This window comes from Poecilia latipinna, unplaced genomic scaffold (genome assembly GCF_001443285.1).
Source record: "Poecilia latipinna isolate Pla-1442-1.1 unplaced genomic scaffold, P_latipinna-1.0 Scaffold1524, whole genome shotgun sequence".
NCBI lineage: Eukaryota > Metazoa > Chordata > Actinopteri > Cyprinodontiformes > Poeciliidae > Poecilia > Poecilia latipinna.
Genome location: NW_015114140.1, coordinates 25,341 through 44,704, shown reverse-complemented (window position 1 = coordinate 44,704; position 19,364 = coordinate 25,341). Strand labels below are relative to the sequence as shown.

General features: G+C 40.1%; 1 protein-coding gene across 2 annotated transcripts in view; it reads left to right on the top strand.

Moving 5' to 3' along the window:
* Positions 1-19,364, top strand: part of LOC106963357 (cGMP-inhibited 3',5'-cyclic phosphodiesterase A-like) — a 111,349-nt gene that overhangs the window by 72,270 nt on the left and 19,715 nt on the right. For both annotated transcript variants that reach the window (XM_015058223.1, XM_015058224.1), the window contains 7 exons: positions 2,850-3,110; positions 6,143-6,300; positions 15,758-15,831; positions 16,595-16,743; positions 17,583-17,720; positions 18,771-18,882; positions 19,138-19,251. In XM_015058223.1, the coding sequence (XP_014913709.1) occupies positions 2,850-3,110; positions 6,143-6,300; positions 15,758-15,831; positions 16,595-16,743; positions 17,583-17,720; positions 18,771-18,882; positions 19,138-19,251 (1,006 nt within the window). The remainder of the gene's footprint in view (positions 1-2,849; positions 3,111-6,142; positions 6,301-15,757; positions 15,832-16,594; positions 16,744-17,582; positions 17,721-18,770; positions 18,883-19,137; positions 19,252-19,364) is intronic.

Below are 19,364 nucleotides of genomic sequence, written 5' to 3'. Positions count from 1 at the left end.
GATACACTCTGGTCTTGGTCTTGTCTTGGTCTCGGGTTGGGTGGTCTTGAACACAACACTGGGACCTGCTGATGAGGCTGGTTTGTTAGATTAAAACTACATTTGAAAACCACAACATTTAAGGAAGTTTTAAACACACTTTTCATTAAGCCCACATGTCTGTTTTAAAAATAAATTTTGATTATCGTGTTACTCATGAAAGTTAGACATAGCTCAGAAATATTTGCCGTATTTTTCGGGCTACAAGTCGCTACTTTCCCCACGCTTAGAATCATGCGGTCCATAGCCGGGTGCGGCTTTTCTGTTTATTTTTTCTTCAACCACTAGGGGGCTCTATAGCAGGAAGTGAATCATTGAAAGTCAAAATTGGAACGCAAAGAAGAAAGTGCTTATTTTCATTTAGAACAAGCACATGCTGGCAGCAGGCACGACGGAGAAATTTCTTCAAACTCATCCCCCCTCATCATGGAAACAACACAAAGAAGTTCATATGATGCAGCTTTTAGGTTTAGCTGCACGTACGTTTGGTGTGAACGAATCCACGGTTTGGCGTTGGAAACACAGGGCTTCGTCTTTAATAGCAGATTTATTATGAATTCAGTCCTTTGCTGCGCTCTTGTGAGAAACCGAGAGCGGCGAAGATACCAGCAGCTTATAGCCCGGTGTGGCTTATATATGTACGTTTCTAGTTAAAAAAAAAAAAATCTTTGTGGGCGCGGCTTATAGTGAGGTCCGGAAAATACAGTGGTTACATTTTGTTCTGAAATCATGCAGTAATGCAGAAGACGGGGACAGAGAAGGTGAATCAGAGAAAGATAATTTATTAGCTAATTAGAATAAAAATCTTTTGTGCAAGGAATCGTTCTGAAATTCAGATATCAGTTGTTTTGGTCCGTTACTTCAATCTAAATCCTGCATGCAGTGAAAACTTTCTTTTTTTTCTTCTGACCATTAGGTAAAAATATTTACCAATTGTTAAACTTTCTCATCTGATAATATTCTGTGAAAATGGAAAATGTTTTCCGTTCCCACATTTGAACGTTATTGAATTTGATACTCGGGTCAGCTTCTTGTTTTGTTGCCAATGTAAACAGAATAACTCTGGGTGTCTGATGGCTGTTGTGAGAATCAATAGGACATATGCAGAGAAAAATCTGATAACATTCTTCGAGGGTGAACGGGGAACATGTGGTCTGTTCAGATAAATTAGCCAAATGCCTCCTTGCTTTTGCTTGTGGTTAATTGACACAAATTAGTTGTGGATGGTTGTTGCCTTTCATTGGGGTCGGGTCAAAGGTGAGAGGTTGTTAATGAGTCTGTTCATTAAGTATCGGGGACTGCTCGGCTGTGCTGAACATGTTTCAGACTTGATGCTGTAAACATATTTAACAGGCTACTAGCACGTCGCCTCTCCGCTTCTTTTTTGTTGCTTGTGTGAGCTAAAATGTGGGTATAAAATAATGTTTTTATAAAATAATGTTTTGCAGAAGCGATTAAACGGTTTACAAAACTTTACAGTCTCTGTAGGGTAATATATGGTTAAACGCTTTCGCTTTAATTCGGCAGTTTCAGTTTTAAATGGTAATTCTTTGTTTATTGGTTGTGTTTTTTGTGCCATATAGCTTTTTTTTTTTTTTTTTTGTTCTGCATCTTGCACATGTTTCTGCTCATGTGTTTGTAATCTGAAAACTTGAAATGGTAGGACCCTCCCAACGACAGCTGACCTGTTTCCAATTGACCATGGCTCTGATGTCATCCATTTATTTGAGGGAAATTGAAAGAACTGAAAGAGGACAATTTCTTTTTTCAAATTTATTACAGAAATCTTGGAATAGCTTAAAGAGATATGTTGTTAGTTTAACATGGCAGCTTAGGGATGGACATTTATCCTATCACAGTTTCATTTTCATACCAGTCGACATCAGCATATGTCTGGATGTACAACAAATGACTATTTTTGGCGATTTTTTTTATTTTTTATTTTTTATGTTCCCTTGCACTATTAAGTGATCATTGTGTACAGATCCTCTGTGTAAACCATTTATGACTCTGTTGTAAAGTCAAGTTAATCTCAATGGTCTCCCTGTTGAACTTTGGTCTGGTCATTATGTTTTTTGTAAAGAAGAAAGTTTTCCTGTTTGCACACCTCCAATAAAACCTTTAGAGCCTCTTTCTGGGCTTATTGGCGTGTGTTTTTGCTGAATACCAGCCCCCTTTAGGTCCTGTGAAGAAATGTTTAATCTCTTTGGAAACTTATTTTAGTGTGTTGCTGTCTGCTGCTTTCAAGGTGAAATCGCTTGGACGACCAGACCTTGGCATTTTGTTAGTATTTTGTTTTTATGTCTTCCACTTGTAAACAGTTAAGTGTGGAAAATTTGGGGGATTTCTAATCCATTCCTCACAAAAACTACATTGCTTTATTGTCTCAGTTTTTACTACATAGATTTTTCAGTGTTATGACGCTGATAACAGCATAGACTATGTGAGAAATGCATGCAGGCTGTTTCATTTTTAAATGGTTATCTACATGAGGTTGTTCAACTTTTATGGTTTTAACTGTCCTGGTTTGGTAAAATAGCACTGACCTCGGTGTGTGAGGACTACCACTCTGCTCACTGATCTCTATCGATGAGAAAGTCACGCACCTTAGCTTCACTTCTGTAGGAATAACATCAAAGGCTCGTCCATGTCACAGTTAACCACATTTGGGGAGCTGCTGGTGACACAGTTTATGCTCCTCTTCTTCAGGTTGCCTTCCTCGCCGTGGCTGCATGCGACCGACACCTGCTTCAGCTACCTGCTGCATCCTGATGTTTATTTCTCACTTCTGTCTCCCTGTCGACGTGTAGTCCTCCGGCACGACTGTGATGGTGGACATAGCGGTGATGGGAGAGGCCCACGGACTGATCACGGACCTGCTGGCCGACCCCTCTCTGCCGTCCCACACCTGCACGTCGCTGCGGGCCGTCAGCAGCCTCCTAACCACCCAGCTCACCTTCCAGCCGCTCCACCGGCCACGCCCCGTCCCCCTGCTCAACCCTTGCGATGCCTACACCTGCTCTGACTCAGAAGAGGGACCCGAGAAAGGGGAGAAGACGTCGATACACAAGGTGGGAGAATCTGTGAAAATTAATCATCCTCAGGTTAGACTTTACTGAGAAGAACAGCGGTTCCCCCCTCCCCTTCCACCCTCCGAAGCCGCTGAAATAATTTATCAAACCGTTGAAAGGTCAAGACTGTTAATCAAGAGCACTCAAAGAGGTTTCATTTGGAAACACTCGAACTAATCCGTAGATGGCGATGCGGTCCACCTCATTTAGGTCAAACATCCCGTCCTGCTCTCCTCACACGTGTTAATCTCTTAGTCCCAACTCTCAACTGGAAAGTGGTTTTTCCCTCCGACATCAAATGAAAGAACGCATTTCTTAAACAGTTAGGCGGAGAAAAAAAAAAGTAGAGCGCGTCTATTGCTCGGAGCAGCGTTCTCCCTTTCATAGCCGCAGCTGTGTCAACATGACAGATGTGCCGAGCCAGACAGTGTGTCTGAATGAGCGTATGTGAGAGGGAGTTGTGTAAGGGAGGCAACGCGCAGCTGGATGCATTTCTCAGAAGCTTCTGAAGAGGGATGGGTATGTGTCAACAGAACTTGACTCCCACTGCTATTATGCATCTGGCTCCTTATCTGGCGAAAGATACCCCCGGTCTTCGAGGCCGGCCTGCGGGCTTCGCGTCGAGCACGTCCGGTTTTGGCAGATGTCGTTTTGCGTCCTCTGGATCGTGTGTAAAAGCGTCAGAGTTGAACCGCACCTGGAATGACATGAAAACCTTGCAGTCATTTCGACATTCCCTCTCATAAAATGTCCAGCATTAACAGCTAAGGGAAACAAATAAAATAAAATGACGTGAAGAGGGAACAGAATTTTGAAAAAAATGCTGTTTTTGTTTTAACTGGTTTGCCGTCCATTTGCGGCACAAGCTAATAATGGCTTTTACACTCACTTACTTCCAAATTAATTTTCTCTTTTTCTCTGCTACACAATAATTAAAGAGTAAAAGCATGTGGAGTATTTAAAAAGTAAATACTAACCTGAAAGACACTGTACATAAGAATATATGTAAGAGATTTTAAAATGTGCTACTTTTTACTTGAACAGTTGCAGAGATGAGTCTGTTTATAGACCAAACATCAGATTGCACTGACTTGTTTTGCTGCACTTTTGGCTGATGGCCATTTTTGTGTGCATCAGTGCTCGGCATGTGTGTGTTTTTGGATTATATCTTGGAGCATTCAACATAAGCTACAGAGTCATCAGGAACATCAGCCCATCATGCCTTTTAAAAAATGTTGATTATGTATATTTAGGCTGGTCTCTCGTTCAAGTAAGCAGATAAAAACAAAGTTTCTGCAACTTTTTATATTGGAAATAAAACGTTGCATGCATTTCATAGGGACAAAGTAAAGCAGATTGTAAAGAGGAGGAAGATGTGTAGTTTTTGTTCTGTAAATGGGTTCTTCAGAGAACCTATTTACAGTTTTTTGGAGATAAATCAAGACTCTGCCAGCGTCGCACACATGTACACAGAAATTCATAGCCGTTCTTCTAGCTGAAGTTCAGATTGCAAAAGATCATGTGAGATCAGCAGTTTTCACGTCTCGTCTCTGACTGGGCTGTTCTAAAAGCATAAATCCTGCCACCGCCATGTTTCACCGTGGAGATGTTGTGTTTAGGGAGATGTGGAGCGTTTCGACATTTTACGTGAAGGCCAAAAAGTCAAATCCTGGTCCCACCCGACCTGAGCATCATATCGTCCATGTATGGTCTGTTGCCCATGTGACAAGCCGTAAACAGGACTTGGTATTGCTTTCTTTCAGTCACAGGTTTCTTCTCGGTGCCCTTCACCAATCTGACCTTTAGCTTTGAGCACTAAAAGTTTCCCTGTCAGCAGAGAAAACCCACTGAAACTAAAGCTCCTCCAGAGCTACGGCGGGTTTCCTCGGTGCTGCTCTGGTCCAAGCTCTCCTCGTTGGACAGCCGTATCTTGGGACGTTCGCGTTAGTGATGTGCTATTTTTTAATTATTTTCAAATGATGCATCATTTTAGCAATGTTCTGTGAGATGCTCAGTGTTGGGACGATGTTTTTATAGTGGAAAGCCGCTTTAAACCTCCCGTCGACTTCATCCCTGACCTGTCTGGCGTGTTCCTTAGGGGTATTAAAGTAATGGGCTCAAATAAAATCTAGGCCACACTTTTCCATTTTGAGTTTGCTCAAACCAAATTAATGCCATGCACTATTTTTCTACCACTTTACAACTATAGACATAAAATCCTAATGAAAATACATTAAAGTTTGTGGCGACAAAGTGCGTAAAAGCTCCAGGGGTACGACCACGTTTTGTGAAGGCGGTCTGGAACGACTGGAGCGGCTCGGCTCTCTGGTCGAATGTGAATGGACCCATTCAGAATCCGGCGGTGATCTTTACTAGGTCACCCTGCAGAGGACGAAGCATAGAGCCAGCCATGTTCAGTGCTGTTGCGCCAAACTGCTGCAGCGCAGCACCAAAACAGATGGAGGCATCACAAGGGCACACACACACACACACACACACACACACACACACGTACACACCTCTGGGAATCTGAGGGAAGAGTGAGGAGCACACTAGCACAATCCATATGACGAAATTAATCTATGTGTAATGCAATATTGGCGATTTGGCTAATAATGAACCTCCAGGAGCTTTCCTGCCCCAGCTGTCTGTAAATACCCCCCCCCTGCTCCTCTCTGACCACAGTTTCTACGCTCTTTGAATGTCGTGGATATTTAGCTTTGGAATCATATTTCAGCATCATTCTAATGGTGATTTTTAATTTTTTTTAGCTTATCTACAGCTTCATTTATTTCATCTATGCGTCATGATCTAGCCCCATTTAGTTGATGTATTAGACATTAACTTCTCATACTTTTCCTAGGAGCTATTCCAGTCATGTTCATCCTGCTCTTTTAATCTCTGCATGGTCCAACTTTCATTCATAGAGTTCAGTAGCGGCCTTTAGATTCTATTTTAATTGTTGATTGAGTCTGTAAAAGTTACCCTGTGTGTGCGTGTGTGTGTGGGTGTGTGTGCGTGTGTGTGTGCAGCGTCTCAGGCGGAGTCTCCACCCTGGCCTTCTGAGGAGGATTTCTTCCACGTGGACGACCACCACCTCAGCCACAGGACTGCCCACCATCGAGCCTGGGCCGGTTCGAAGGGACCGCAGCTCCAGCATCAAACCGTACCATGAAACACTCACATGCAGGTACCCAAAACAAAACCGATTACCTGATACTGTTTTGAGGATTCTAATGGCCCCGTCGTAGTGTTATGAGTCCGATGTTTTAAACATATGCTGGCTTGAGTAATAATGAGTAAATAATGTTGTTGCATCGACTGCAAGCGCCACAGATACAGAATCTAAGCAAGCGACTGACTGAGCTTTGGTGATGCATTCTGGTTTTATTGGGGATTCTTCGTTTTTTGGTTTCATCAGAGTTATGTTTTATTTTTTAGTCTATTTCTAAATCAAACAAAAGTTGAATCAAATTTCAAACGAGTGATGAAGCAATCCGAACCAACCTGGTCCTAGAGAAAGTATTTGCAAAGAAGTCCTGACGCATGAATGGCCCTTTGCAAGGTCATAGCACAGTACCTCAATCAGACTGACGTCCGGACTTGGACTAGGACACTCCAAAACCTTAATTTGAGCCATTCAGAGGTGGACTTGCAGGTTTGCTTGTGATCATTATGTTACTGGATAATAGAGCTTAATATTACAAACTAATGACTGGAGATTTTCCCCTCGGTATTTTCTGATATAAAGCAGAATTCAGGGCTCAATCAATTAGTGCAAATTTTCCGGGTCCTAACGTAGTGAACAGCCCCAGAACATCACATTACCACCGCCATGTTTGACTGTCAGCATGATGTTCATTTTTTTTTTTAAATGATGTGCCTGTTTTACACCAGTCTGGAGAATGTCTTGCTCAAAGGTCAAAGGTCAATATGGTAAATGTTCTTGTGTTGCTTTTGTTCAGTGGAGCTTTTCTTCTTTGACCTCTCCGTAAATGTCATGTTTACTCAATCATCATGTTGATTGACCTTAACGCAGAACGGCAAGTGAGGCCTGTAGTGCTTTAGATTTTGTTTTGGGTTTTTCTTTGACCTTATAGGTGATTTGCTGATAGACTGGCAAATCCCACAAAGGTTCACCGCTGTTCCACGTTGTCACTGTCAGTGACTTTCTGAACTGTTTTTGGATTATCCTCACATTTGGATTGGAGCCGGATTTTTATATATATATATATATATATATGTGTGTGTGTGTGTGTGTGTTTTTTTTTAACCTTTTTAAGTAATTTCTATTGTACAGGTCAGGTAATAATCAGACCTGGGTGTGACTCGTGAAACTGAGCTAAGAAAGTTAATCGGATAATTCATGGTTTTATTCATTCATGAATTACTTTTTCACTGGATCAGTTTTAAGTTGGACTGCAAAACGTCCCACTGGTATTCCAGAAGAGTCGTGTTACTGCTAGGCCTGATCTTCCAACTCCATTTCCTTTCAGCCCTTCTTTTTCAATGTCAACTTGTTTACCAATCCCAGATGCTGCTTTGGATGGAAAAAGTGGATATTCAATCTGTAATGCATTACGTTTTTTTTTGTTTTGTTTTTACAACAAAAGAACAAGTCAAAGAAATCAATAAACGTACTAATACACAAAAATGTTACAGTAGGTCCTGCTGTGTCTGTCTGACAATAGCTACCGCGGTTTTGATTTATGTTTATAAGGTTATTAGATTTATCCAACAGTGTGGCCACATTTATATCAAACTAAACCAGTGTGAGTGAACACTGATGGCACAGCAGTCTGGAAGAAGATGTGTGCGCAGCGAAAGACGGAATAGAAATATGCCCCACAGGCAAACGCATTAACCTGAATAACTAAGATGCACATCAACTGTGAGCGCATTAATGCTGAAGACAGCATGGGACCAGGGTTACGCAGAAGTATGAAGGTTCAGGATGGGAGTGGTATAATGGACCAGGCCAGTGTTTGCCTGGGAGTTTTAGTCATTTTGGTGTAATTTTAGATAGTTGTACTGTACATCAGAGGACAACCTGGGATCATGTGAGGCCTCATAAACATTTTGGTCCACATGAGACAAGTCTGGACTAGTGATGTGCAGTGACTTTCTATCTATGTTTTGCTTGAAATTACATTGATTCTTTGTTAAATAGATGTAGGGTTACATTTAATCTAGAAGTAGTGGATATTAGGGAACAATTAAAGCACAGTTTGCTATAAAAAAAACCACATTGCAAGCTTTATAGATACTTTACAACTTTGTGTTTGAACATGAGATACTGCAACGTCAGGTGGCACAAAATGGAGTTTCATAATGAAAGATAGTGAAAGATGTTAACACTGCATGCAGAATATAGTTTGTTATTGTACAGTGAAGATGAAAAGCCGACAACACTTTATTTGACAGGGTGTGCACAAGACTGACATGACATGAATAAGTTTTCATAAATGTTCACAACTGTTGTCATGTAAATAATGGTAAATAATGACACTTTTAACGCATAGTTGGCAATTTTAATGGACTTTTAATACAAGTTTTAACGAGTCTTTTCATTAAAAGTGTCATTATTGACTGAGCAATGCACAGTTGACACTTTTAATGTAATTTTGCATTAAAAGTGTCATTATTTACCAAATGACTGCATGACAACTGTCATAAACATTCAGTTTAAGATTCCTTCATGTTCATGAGAGGTTTTATGTCAGTCTTATGCACACCCCTTCAAATAAAGTGTTACCGAAAATCCTTGATAAAGGACAAAATGTCTTGATTTATATATATATATATATATATATATATATATATATATATATATATATATATATATATATATATATATATATAAACCTTAAAGAGAAATTATTGTCTTTCATCACCAGCACCTTGTGTAGTTTCTCCCCTGTAAAGTTTTGGTCCCCGAAAATCTTCCAAGATCTGCACCAGTCTGCAAATACAGTCGCCTCTGCTGTAAAACACCGTTTTTGTGTTGATTTCTGTTGTGTCAAACAAGTAGGACAGTTTTATTTTTGCGTCATCCTTCTGAGAGAGACTGATTTTCAAAACGCTACATGGGAACTTTTGTTGAATAGATCATCTGGATCTGCAACTCAATTATTAATCTGCAGAAGGATTCCAGTAAGACACGTCTGATGTCGGCCTCAAAGAGACGGAGAAAAGCCTGCTGGGATCCAAACAACACAACTCCAGCTGATGATAACCTATATATTGCAATGTCTGCAAGAGTCTACGTGCGTGTGTGAAGTCACACGAGTTCTCACTTTCTGGATTTAGAAGTTACTGTTTAACATTCCCCCCACTGCCCCAATAAAAAACCATTCATTATTTAGTGGGAATCTTGTGAGGAGATATGAATCGGCTCGCCTGAGCTCTTACTGCTTCAATCACCAAACTTTTAGATATAATCTAATTTAGCTTTGGCAGAAACTGCCTGAAACTTAGCTATTGTTAAATCCTGGAACTGCACATGTAAAATGAGGCATGACTCTAATACTGCATGGCCTAGTTTAGAAACAAATGTTGGGTGGATAATTGTTAAAAAAGAAAGGACTACTTCAACCAGGCTTTCTTTTTTTTCTTTAGATTTGGAAATTACAAGGAAATACCATCCTAGGGGCATGCTGATCTGGCAGTATAAGGAAAGGAAAAGTAAAATAGGGCAGCATTTTACTGTAATAAATGCAGAGGATACATTAGGTATGGCAAAACATAATAAATATCTTAAAATAATTCATCCATGCTGCACAGCGAAGCCGACCAGTCTGTAGCTGTGTGCTCTGAAGTCGTCTTTCTTTGGAAATAGTGCTTTCATCAAGTTAGTAAATGATTACAGACCTTGTCCTAACAATGAATTGTTCAAATAAAATGCATGGCTGTTTTTTTTTTTTTTCTGGAATTAGCTGTAAACCATGTTGTTTTACAAAATAGACAGAATGACCTCCAAGACAAAGCTCTGGTAACTCGGGCTAGACTAAACTTTTAGTTGTCAGTTTTATCCACCAATCATGTGGTTTTCATTATGTGAACTCAAATTAAGCCAATTTAAAGGCCTGTGATCGTATTTAAGGATCTGCTAGAAAAGTTCTACTTGATTTTGCTTTTAATGCCACACTGCTGCAGGTTCAGGAAAAACAACAAAACAAACAAACAAACAAAAAAGAAACGTACGTGTGGTGACACACAGGTGGGATGAGATGGTGTTTGGCAACTTGGTTTTCTGTTTGTGTTTCATTTGGGGAAAAAAAAGGCTTTTGCTTTTAAAAAAATGTGATTGAATGAAATGACTGAAAATGTTCTGCTACTCAAGAAACTATCCTGCTTTGTCTCAACTTTTCTAAGACATTATATCACATTGGAATATGCAATTTACAGATAGTTTCTCTCTCTTTCTCTCCATTCAGGAACAATTTATCTAAGCTGCAGCTTTCTCACTTTTGTGGTGCCTGTTTTTGTGTTTCAGAGTTTTCTGTATCATATATTTGCAGTTGCAATTGTTATTCAGCCCCTCAGTGAGTAATTTGCATCCGACATTTGGAAATGGTAGAATGGAAATATAACTTGTGCGCCAAGCCCCCAGAACCTTAAAAATCCATCTTAAAGAGGCAATTACTGATTAATCATCAGATTGTTGCCTGGAGTTTGGAAATGAGATGTCAAGAAAAAAAAAATAAATCAGGCATAGATTGTACATGTGATTTTTTTTTTTTTTTTTTTTTTTTTTTAGGGTTATGATTTAATACATTTTCCCAGCAACTATAAAGCCGGAGTTGGTCATAATTCTTTGCATTTACTGCTGGTAAAAGAATTGCTTAAACAAAGCAAGATTACAGCCCAGATTAAGAGTTGACAGAGTCTCCATTGCTCCAATAAGCGAGTCCTCAGGATGGGTCCACTGGGTTTCATCTGACGTCATTTTGTTTACTGGGTTGTTTTCTACACTCCCTCCTTTTTCTCAAGAGTCTTCAGCCCTAAAAAAAAAAAAGAAAAAAATAACTGTGTGTCTGTCGGTGACTTGTTTGGCTCTGTTTGCGCACCGACAGCGTGATACTCAAGCAACATCTGTAAATGCAGGCACACCGAGCCGACTCTGTACACAAAGCTGGGTCCCCTGGACTCAAACAGTCACTCAGCCCAGCAGAGGGCCTCAGCTATACCCACTTATGGTGGTGAGAGTGTAAACAAACACCTGGGCTTTTCCCCCAGTCACCACAACCCCGCAATTAAACACACACGCGCACACACACACACACACACACACACGTGCCTGGATGAACTGTCGCAGCTGCTACTTCTGGCGCAGGTTATGGAGCATTTCAAGTGTACCGAGTGACTCTTGGTTTGGTTTACTGAAGTCTCTTGTCAGCTGCTCTTTAGCTGATTTTCAGCCGTCTGGATGTTCGAAAATGAAAAAGAAAAAAAGATGGTTCAGTATTAAAATAAACTGCTGTTAAACATGTCCAGTGCCTTCTGAAAACAGCTTGTTCCTGACGACTGATTAATCGACAACATGAAAAAAATAAAAATTCTCGAGTTAAGCTTTTACACGACAATGGAAAGAGTCGGTATAATTTATTTTCTTACTTATGTACGGCCTTTTTTGTCTTTTCTTTTTTCAATTCGTCTGGCCAAGAAATTTGTTCTATATAAATCTCTTTAGAGATCAAATGGAGCAAAGGAATAATCTGTCCTCATGTGTCCTCAGAGAGAAAACTGGAAAACATGGACGAGGAGAACACATGAAGGGGAGGTTTGGAGGAAAAAAAAAAAAAATGAACACATGGTTTCAATTCCCCCCGTTCTCTACTCCTCATCAAATCTGCGCGATCTTAATTAGGACATTAAGCGTCTCCTTTCCTGCACACTTTTTTCCATCCTGTCAGCCTTTAGTGACGTGCAGGAACAACACCGACTTCAAAAGCTGCAACATCGGCTTGTTATCGGACAGTGCTTGTTAAAAAGGGAGCGAGCGATACCTTCCATTTGCCTCGGTCTGAGCCACGGCGCTGTTATCTCCTTCACGTCATCTAGCTCAAGAGTAGGTAGATTACTGGAAGCAGAAATAATGGCTGCTGTGTTTATCGTGGCTTGGACAATGTCCGTTTGGGCTCTGAACCAAAGATAATCTGTCAACCTGCTGCGAGGAAGGCAGCCTGAAATCTGGGAGTAAAATGCAGCAGAAGAGGGAGCAAACAGAGGCCAGCTGGAGTTTACAGTTGGAGTGTGCAGCCAAAAACTTTTACGTCTAAAAAAATCCCAATTAGAGCAAGAAGCAAATTAACACATAGTTTTCTTGAAAATAAAATGAATGGGTTGAAACCACGGCAAAAAATAAATGTTTTTTTTTTTTTTTGTTTTTTGTTTTTTTTTGCGGTCTGACTTGGACAAAGTTCATTGCAGATGAACCTAAAGTTTTTTTATTCTTTTGCTGTAGGTCAACTAGGACTGACATTATTATTTATATTTGCTAAAAGATAGAATAATGAGCGAGAGACTTGTGTTTTTATGCAGTTTATAATTATCTTTCACATTTACTAATATAAATAAGCCTTCAAGTTGGCAAAAAAGATGACGCAAAGCATCTAATTCACAACCGGAAGCACACCTGTATTTTAGAGAACAACACAAGCCCTTTTACTTCCTCTTATCAAATAAAGCAAAAAGAAATCAGTCATGATATCAGGAGAATATTTGACCACCAGAAATCTGGTTCGTTCTGGGGTGCCATTTCCAAATGGCTTAAAGTTCGACGTTCGTCTGTTCCGGGTCGTGACGTTCTTGGTGCTAGAGATCAACCTGTTGCGGTACAAAACATGCAAATCATCCTCTGTACAAAACCAAAAGCCCCTGTGAAAATTCTGCCGAAAGCTTGTAAGAAAGTAACATTTTACACTGAAACGAATCAACGTGTGTTGAAAGGACACAAAAAGCCGTTTCATTAAAAAAAAAAAAGAGAAATGCGATTCTAATTTAGAAATGCGAATGTAATTTTTGGAGCTGAGTCCTTTTTGTATGGTGAAACTAAAATGTAGGTGTTTGGCTATGATGACTATTGTTACATGTGGAGGAAACAGCAGCTCGAACGGCATCATCCAAGATGTTCTGTACAAAGGCAGCGACATCATGCTGCTGGAGAGACAATTCCTAAAAAAAAGTTGGCATCGTGTGGAAATACTGTAGCAACTTCTTAAGACGTCAACCACCAAGTTAAAGCTTAAACTCATCAAGCCAGTTACCTTATTCTGGCACTAAGCTGTTAGAAATTATTTTGGTGATCGTACTTGACGTATAAAAGGGAAAGTTTGTTTGATTTAAAGTGTAACGTGGGGGGGGGGGGAAGATGTGTGCAGATTTACAGGTGAATGTCGAGCGTCTGCGCTGTAAATCGGGAAGCAACACATTCCTTCATCCATTTACATTCTCCCCATAAACACATTCTTACGCAGCAGATAAATGTTATTTCTTTCGGCTTATGCATACTGGAATGCGTATTATGTTTTTACAGTGTTTGCAGACGTCCCACTGAGACAGTTAAATTACTGTAACTGCAGCTCCTACCCCTGCAACTGCTCCGGTTTTTCAGCGATAAAAGCAGAGAGACTTGACACTTGACTGACGGACTGTGCGAGTGAGAACAGCCCAGCCTCCTTATTTACATTTTGTGCTGGAGGCTCGGTGTCAGAACTCAAGGTTGTTCTGCTGCATTAGCAGAACGCCAAAAGGTGTCTGCCAGTTCTTCAGCTTTCATTAAAGCTAAACCTTTTAGGCCAAACGCTCTGCGGCCGACGCAGACTCTTGCTCCCCTGACAATAACGTTCTAACTGTTCACCCGCCAAACTATCTAACTATTTTATATTCCACACCTGTGATGTATTAGACGCAGCGGTCCGGCCTGACCGCGCAAACACGACAGTGCGCTCCTTGTTGGAGCCCCGGGTCCATTATAGTGGGTGGGTTTGGCCCGAAAGCGTTCCAGAAACACTTTATCAGAAGGAGATAGAAACACTGCAGGCCTTTGTGCTCCCCGTGACACAACACTCTGACGGCAGGCATTTCCTCAGCTCAGGAGGAAGGTTTTACAACATTTAGGGCGAGGTATTTTAATTGAAACCACCTACGGCCTGACGGTAGCCTCAGCAGAGACACATGGAAACCCGTCGAGGCTCCCTACGGTGTCAACATCCCTCTTTCAAAATGCGTGACGCTTGATTTATGTTTTAACTCGGCGCTTGTGACGGTTTTCATCTGTCTGCGAGTTCGTGGCTTCGCAGTAGGTTGCTCATGTGGCTGAAGTCGCTCTGCCGTAAATCACAAATAGAGCGGGCACGTCTGCTAATGAGTCGCTCATAACAAAGCCAGCACCGGCGAAGGCTTGAGATTTGTTTGGCTGTTTATTCTCGTCGTTGTTTGTGTTAATGCCCGCATTAATTACGCTTATTAATTGGTGTTTTCTTGGAGCATCTGTAAATGTTGAGTCGGACAGCGGTGCTGGAATCCCAATTAGTTTACTTGACAGCGGTTGGTTATCAAAGCCTGACTACTGAGTGGCGTCGATTTTGCTCTTTTGGCTCAGCCACAGACAGCCAGATGTAACGTGCTCTACTACCACTGATCCATTTTGTTTTGTTGTTAATTTGATATTTAAACATTTACATCAAAACCTCTTATTATGGTATTCATTACATCAAGCTTTATTTTACTCAGTGTTGTAAAAGTTTTCCTCTATGCTCTCAGTCACAGTGCATTGCGAAAGTATTCATAGTTTACTTTACAACAGCCATCCTCTTAAACTACCAATTTCAATTTATTTTGTTGGGATTTTATGCAATAAAACAGCATAAAATGATTGTAAAGTAGAAAGAAAATGAAATGGTTTTCAAGAAATGTTACCATTAAGATTTAGCATGTACTTAGTCCTCTTTGGGTTGATAATGCAAAATAAGATCCAGTTTGGTAAATGTAACTGTTGTGTGCATGTTATGAGAAATTTTGGGGAACTAGCAAACTAAAAACATGAACACTAAGTAGCACACCAAGAAGATCAGGGATAAATCTGTGGAGAACAATATGCTTCCTGTACTTCTGCAGAGACAAGGAGAGAAAACAATTTCTGCTGCAAAAAAAAAAAAAAAAAACTTTAGATTTTGCCTGGTGTTCACCATTCAGCATTCAGCAACCTCAAAAAATACAGCCTGAGCTGAAATAGAAATGTTTGTGTACAAGGGAATAATCATGTGAAAACAGCCATGTCAAATTATACGCCTAAGTCCAATTCAAACACTATTGCAAAACTTAATTGTTCTAGGAGAGCTTGAACTAATGCGGTAACAAGAACAGCCAAAACCTGCAGTCTTCAGATGTGCAAAGCTGCTTGGGCCGGACCCAAAAGATCAGACCCAAATGTTACCAAAGAAGTAGTGACTCAGTGAGGCTAAATTCAAATACATGACACATTTCCAGACTTTTTATTGTAAAAAAAGAAAAAAAACTTTGGAAAACAACCATAATTTTCTTTCCACTTTGGCCATATTCACTAAAGAAGTTCACAGATAGTAGCTAAACTTCTGTTGTACTATTAAAGATTTGTTTGTTTGTGTGTAAATTGTTTTCTGCAGCTGTGGGAGGCCGTACATCAGACTGACCCATGGAGAGGGCTCTATAGATAAGGGAGACAGGACACCTCGAACAGGTAGGGGCAAAACGGAGCGGTGCATCTTTTCTGTGTCAGATAAAGGACATGCAGGCATTTTTACAATTGTGGAAAACCCAAGCAAATTCCTTTTGTTGCTTTTGCTGTATGAGAAAATGCACCTTCATTTCTGACATCTGCAAAGATTCATGTTTCTGTATGAATTATTTTCTTTAACTTTTAATTTTTGATAACGAGAGAGGCATTTCAAGCCATTTGAATTCTTCAAATCTAAGAGATTTTAAATAAAGGGACTTCCTGCTTTATTGGTTTAAAGTAAAACAAATAAATAAACTGCACAAGATGCTCAATATAAACACTACCAGGAATAGTAGTCAATAGAAAATGACTTGGATCTGTCTGAGTGCATATTAAGAGTAAATCCCCATTAAAATGTATTAGAGAAATACTAATGTGTTTTAATCTTTCAATTAAATTAATTGAACACTTTACTAAACAATAGTCTAGTCCAGTGTGGATATGAATGCAGTTCATTTAGCTTTATTTACTTTCATGGCTCTAGTCCACAACAAATGTCATCTCAAAGCACAAGACAAGCAGATCCAATAGGATCAAGCTCAGTTTAAATCAGACTTATTCAAATAAAGTTGAATTATCCAGTTCAGATTAGATGCAGACCAATTCAGGCCAGCTCGGCTGATTACGTAAAGCCAGCTGACAAACGGAGATCTCTGTGAGGAAGGTGAGCCGAGTCACGGATTCTGCAGCAGTCCGACGTCTCTTTGTTTTTCTGTATTGACAGAGGACCCTGTAGTTGTGTCATCAGACTATGACAGCACCCACGAAGCCAACCACAGTGACAGCAGTGATGTAGCACAAACGGAGGAGGACACAGAAAAGGGGAAAAAACCCTCCCAGAACGTCATCCTCCATGCACTAATACCTCCTGAGGTGAGTCGAGGCTCACGCGTTCAAAAACATCTCTTTAATGTCAGAGTAGGACGCCGTACGATGCGGAAACGTAGTGACAAAAAAAAAAAAAAAGTCTGCACACCCCCTGTAAAAATGGCTGCTAAAAAAAGTGATGTTGATTTTAAGAGCTCCTTAAGTCCTCTTACAAACTTTTACAAACGTCTTCTTCCTTCTGAAGAACGGCATCGCCATCCGCCGCCATCTTTTACGATGGATGTGGTGAAGTTTTGGTGATGCGCTGTGGCCACATGTTCCCGTTTGGTTTCATTAGACCATGAAATTGTCTTCCGTTTGGCTTGGGGGTATTTCTGCCGGATCTGTAAGTTCTTTTGAGAGGAAAGGGGGTTTTCTATCTGTCAACACGACTCCTGGAAATTACAGCAGACTGATGTAACCAGTAAACAGGAGCAACCAGAAAATCCTGCAGTTTCTTCCATTCAGTCAGAGTCTTGAAGGTTTCCCCAACGTCAGATTATGTTTCGTCTACAAACGATAGAGAAAAGTCCAGCTGTATAAAAGTAATATATGTCCTCCAGTTATTGATAGACATGAAATGATGTGAATTGTTGCTTTGTACAGTGAGAGATTTTTGATTTTTTTTCTTTTTTAAAAGTAGTTTCCTTTTATTAGACGTTTGTTTTTATTTATACACTGAAGTTGGTAAAAAAAAAAAAAATCAGTAAATATTTCAATTTTCCAACATTTAACAACGCAACATAAATGTGCATACTTTTTCCACATCCAGTGTACATGCATATGGTTTGTGCCATTGAGAAATGTATTCTTTAAAACATCTTCATCATGTGTTTTTTGTACAGGACAAGCCCATTCTGGCACAAGAGCCATTAGTAATGGAAGACCTGGAGCCTTTAATGAGTCAATTAAATAATTGGAACTTTCCTATTTTCACTCTAATGGAGAAGACAAATGGAAAATGTGGGAGGATCCTTAGTCAGGTGAGAACATTAAAAAAAAAAAACACCACGAAGAAGTAAGATCTGAGACGACTTACTGCAATCCTCACTTCTTATTAAGGATATCAAACGAAAATCCAACACACTTAAAGACTTTATTCTCTTCTTCAAGAAGCAACAACTGTTAAATCACCACCACAGTTTTACTCCTCCAGTGTTTCTGACTCGGAATCAAAAAGAAGAACATTTAAGACAAATGAAAAACACGGCCTCATTAATAAATAAGAACATGTTTATAGGATATCAGATGAACACTAAATCCCCCAGATCCACAGTTGTTGTTCTCTCACCATGATGTACGAGGAGAGAACGTCTTTCTCCAAATGAACAACCGTCTGCCAGGTGCTTCAGACTTGGCTTGGGGTTTGTCATTAAAAGCTGTGTGTCTGGGATCACTCTGAAGGAGTCTGCATAATGCAAAGGTCTCTGGGTGATTTGTAAGGAAGAGAACAACAATCTTCTTCATAAGGAAACTTTGCTGAACAACATTTTAGGAGAAGCTATGCGTTTTTTTAAGAGCCAGCCTGACTGGTGCGCTGCAGTAAATGTGTATTCCTCTTAGCAATCCACAAAGCTGGGAGTGTGATTATATTTTTATATTTGACTGTTTTTGGCCCAAATGTTCCTAGGAGCGAAAACTACCATGAGATAACGACCAAAAACTCAAAAATAATAATAATAATAATAAAAAACATCATTACTTCCTGATGTTCCAGCTGAATACTTTGTAGAAAACAATAGAATAGCAAACATCTTTATTTTTCACCAGAGATAAAAAAAAAACTGTCGTTGACTCACAGAGATAAAGTACAGATTAACAACTATTTATAAAAGGGTTATGACCAAAAAAGGAAAAATGTAAGGTTACAAAAGTGAGACAAAGTAGCATAAGACAGATAAATGAAGTGAGTCATGTAGTGGTTCACAGCCATTCATCCGGATGACACAATTAACTTCCATGGGATTTTAGCAGATATTGTAATAAACTGTATTTGTCTGATGGTGGTTTTCACAGGACATGTTGTGTTGCAGGTGTCTTACAGGCTCTTTGAGGACACTGGCTTGTTTGAGACCTTTAAGATCCCCGTTAAAGAGTTCATGAACTACTTCCACGCTCTGGAGAGCGGCTACAGAGACATACCATGTAAGTTTAAATGCCTCTCATCCGGTCGCGGTTTCACTCGCACCGTTTTCCTGTCAGCCTTTGTTGCAGCTGTAAGAAACAAATCAGCCACTAGATGCAAATGCACTTCTTCCAGTTTTTGCTCATTCTAACGGTGTACAGTACAATGCCAGGATTTGCCTTTACGTTGCTGTGAGAAACCTGAACGGCTCAACAGTGCGCCCTGGTGGAAAAGCGATTTAATTTGGAAAAAGTGTGCTTTGTCCTCTGGATCAGATCACAACAGGATCCACGCCACAGATGTGCTTCATGCGGTCTGGTACCTCACCACGCAGCCTGTGCCCGGTCTACCCAGCCTCATTAACGACCACAGCTCAGCCAGTGACTCAGGTACGCACCATTTATCTTATCAGTACCTATAAGTGCAAAAAAAAAAAAAAGATGAGCTTTCTTTTTTTTTTTTTTTTTTTTTAATTTTTTTTTAAATTTTGTGTTGGGTAAAA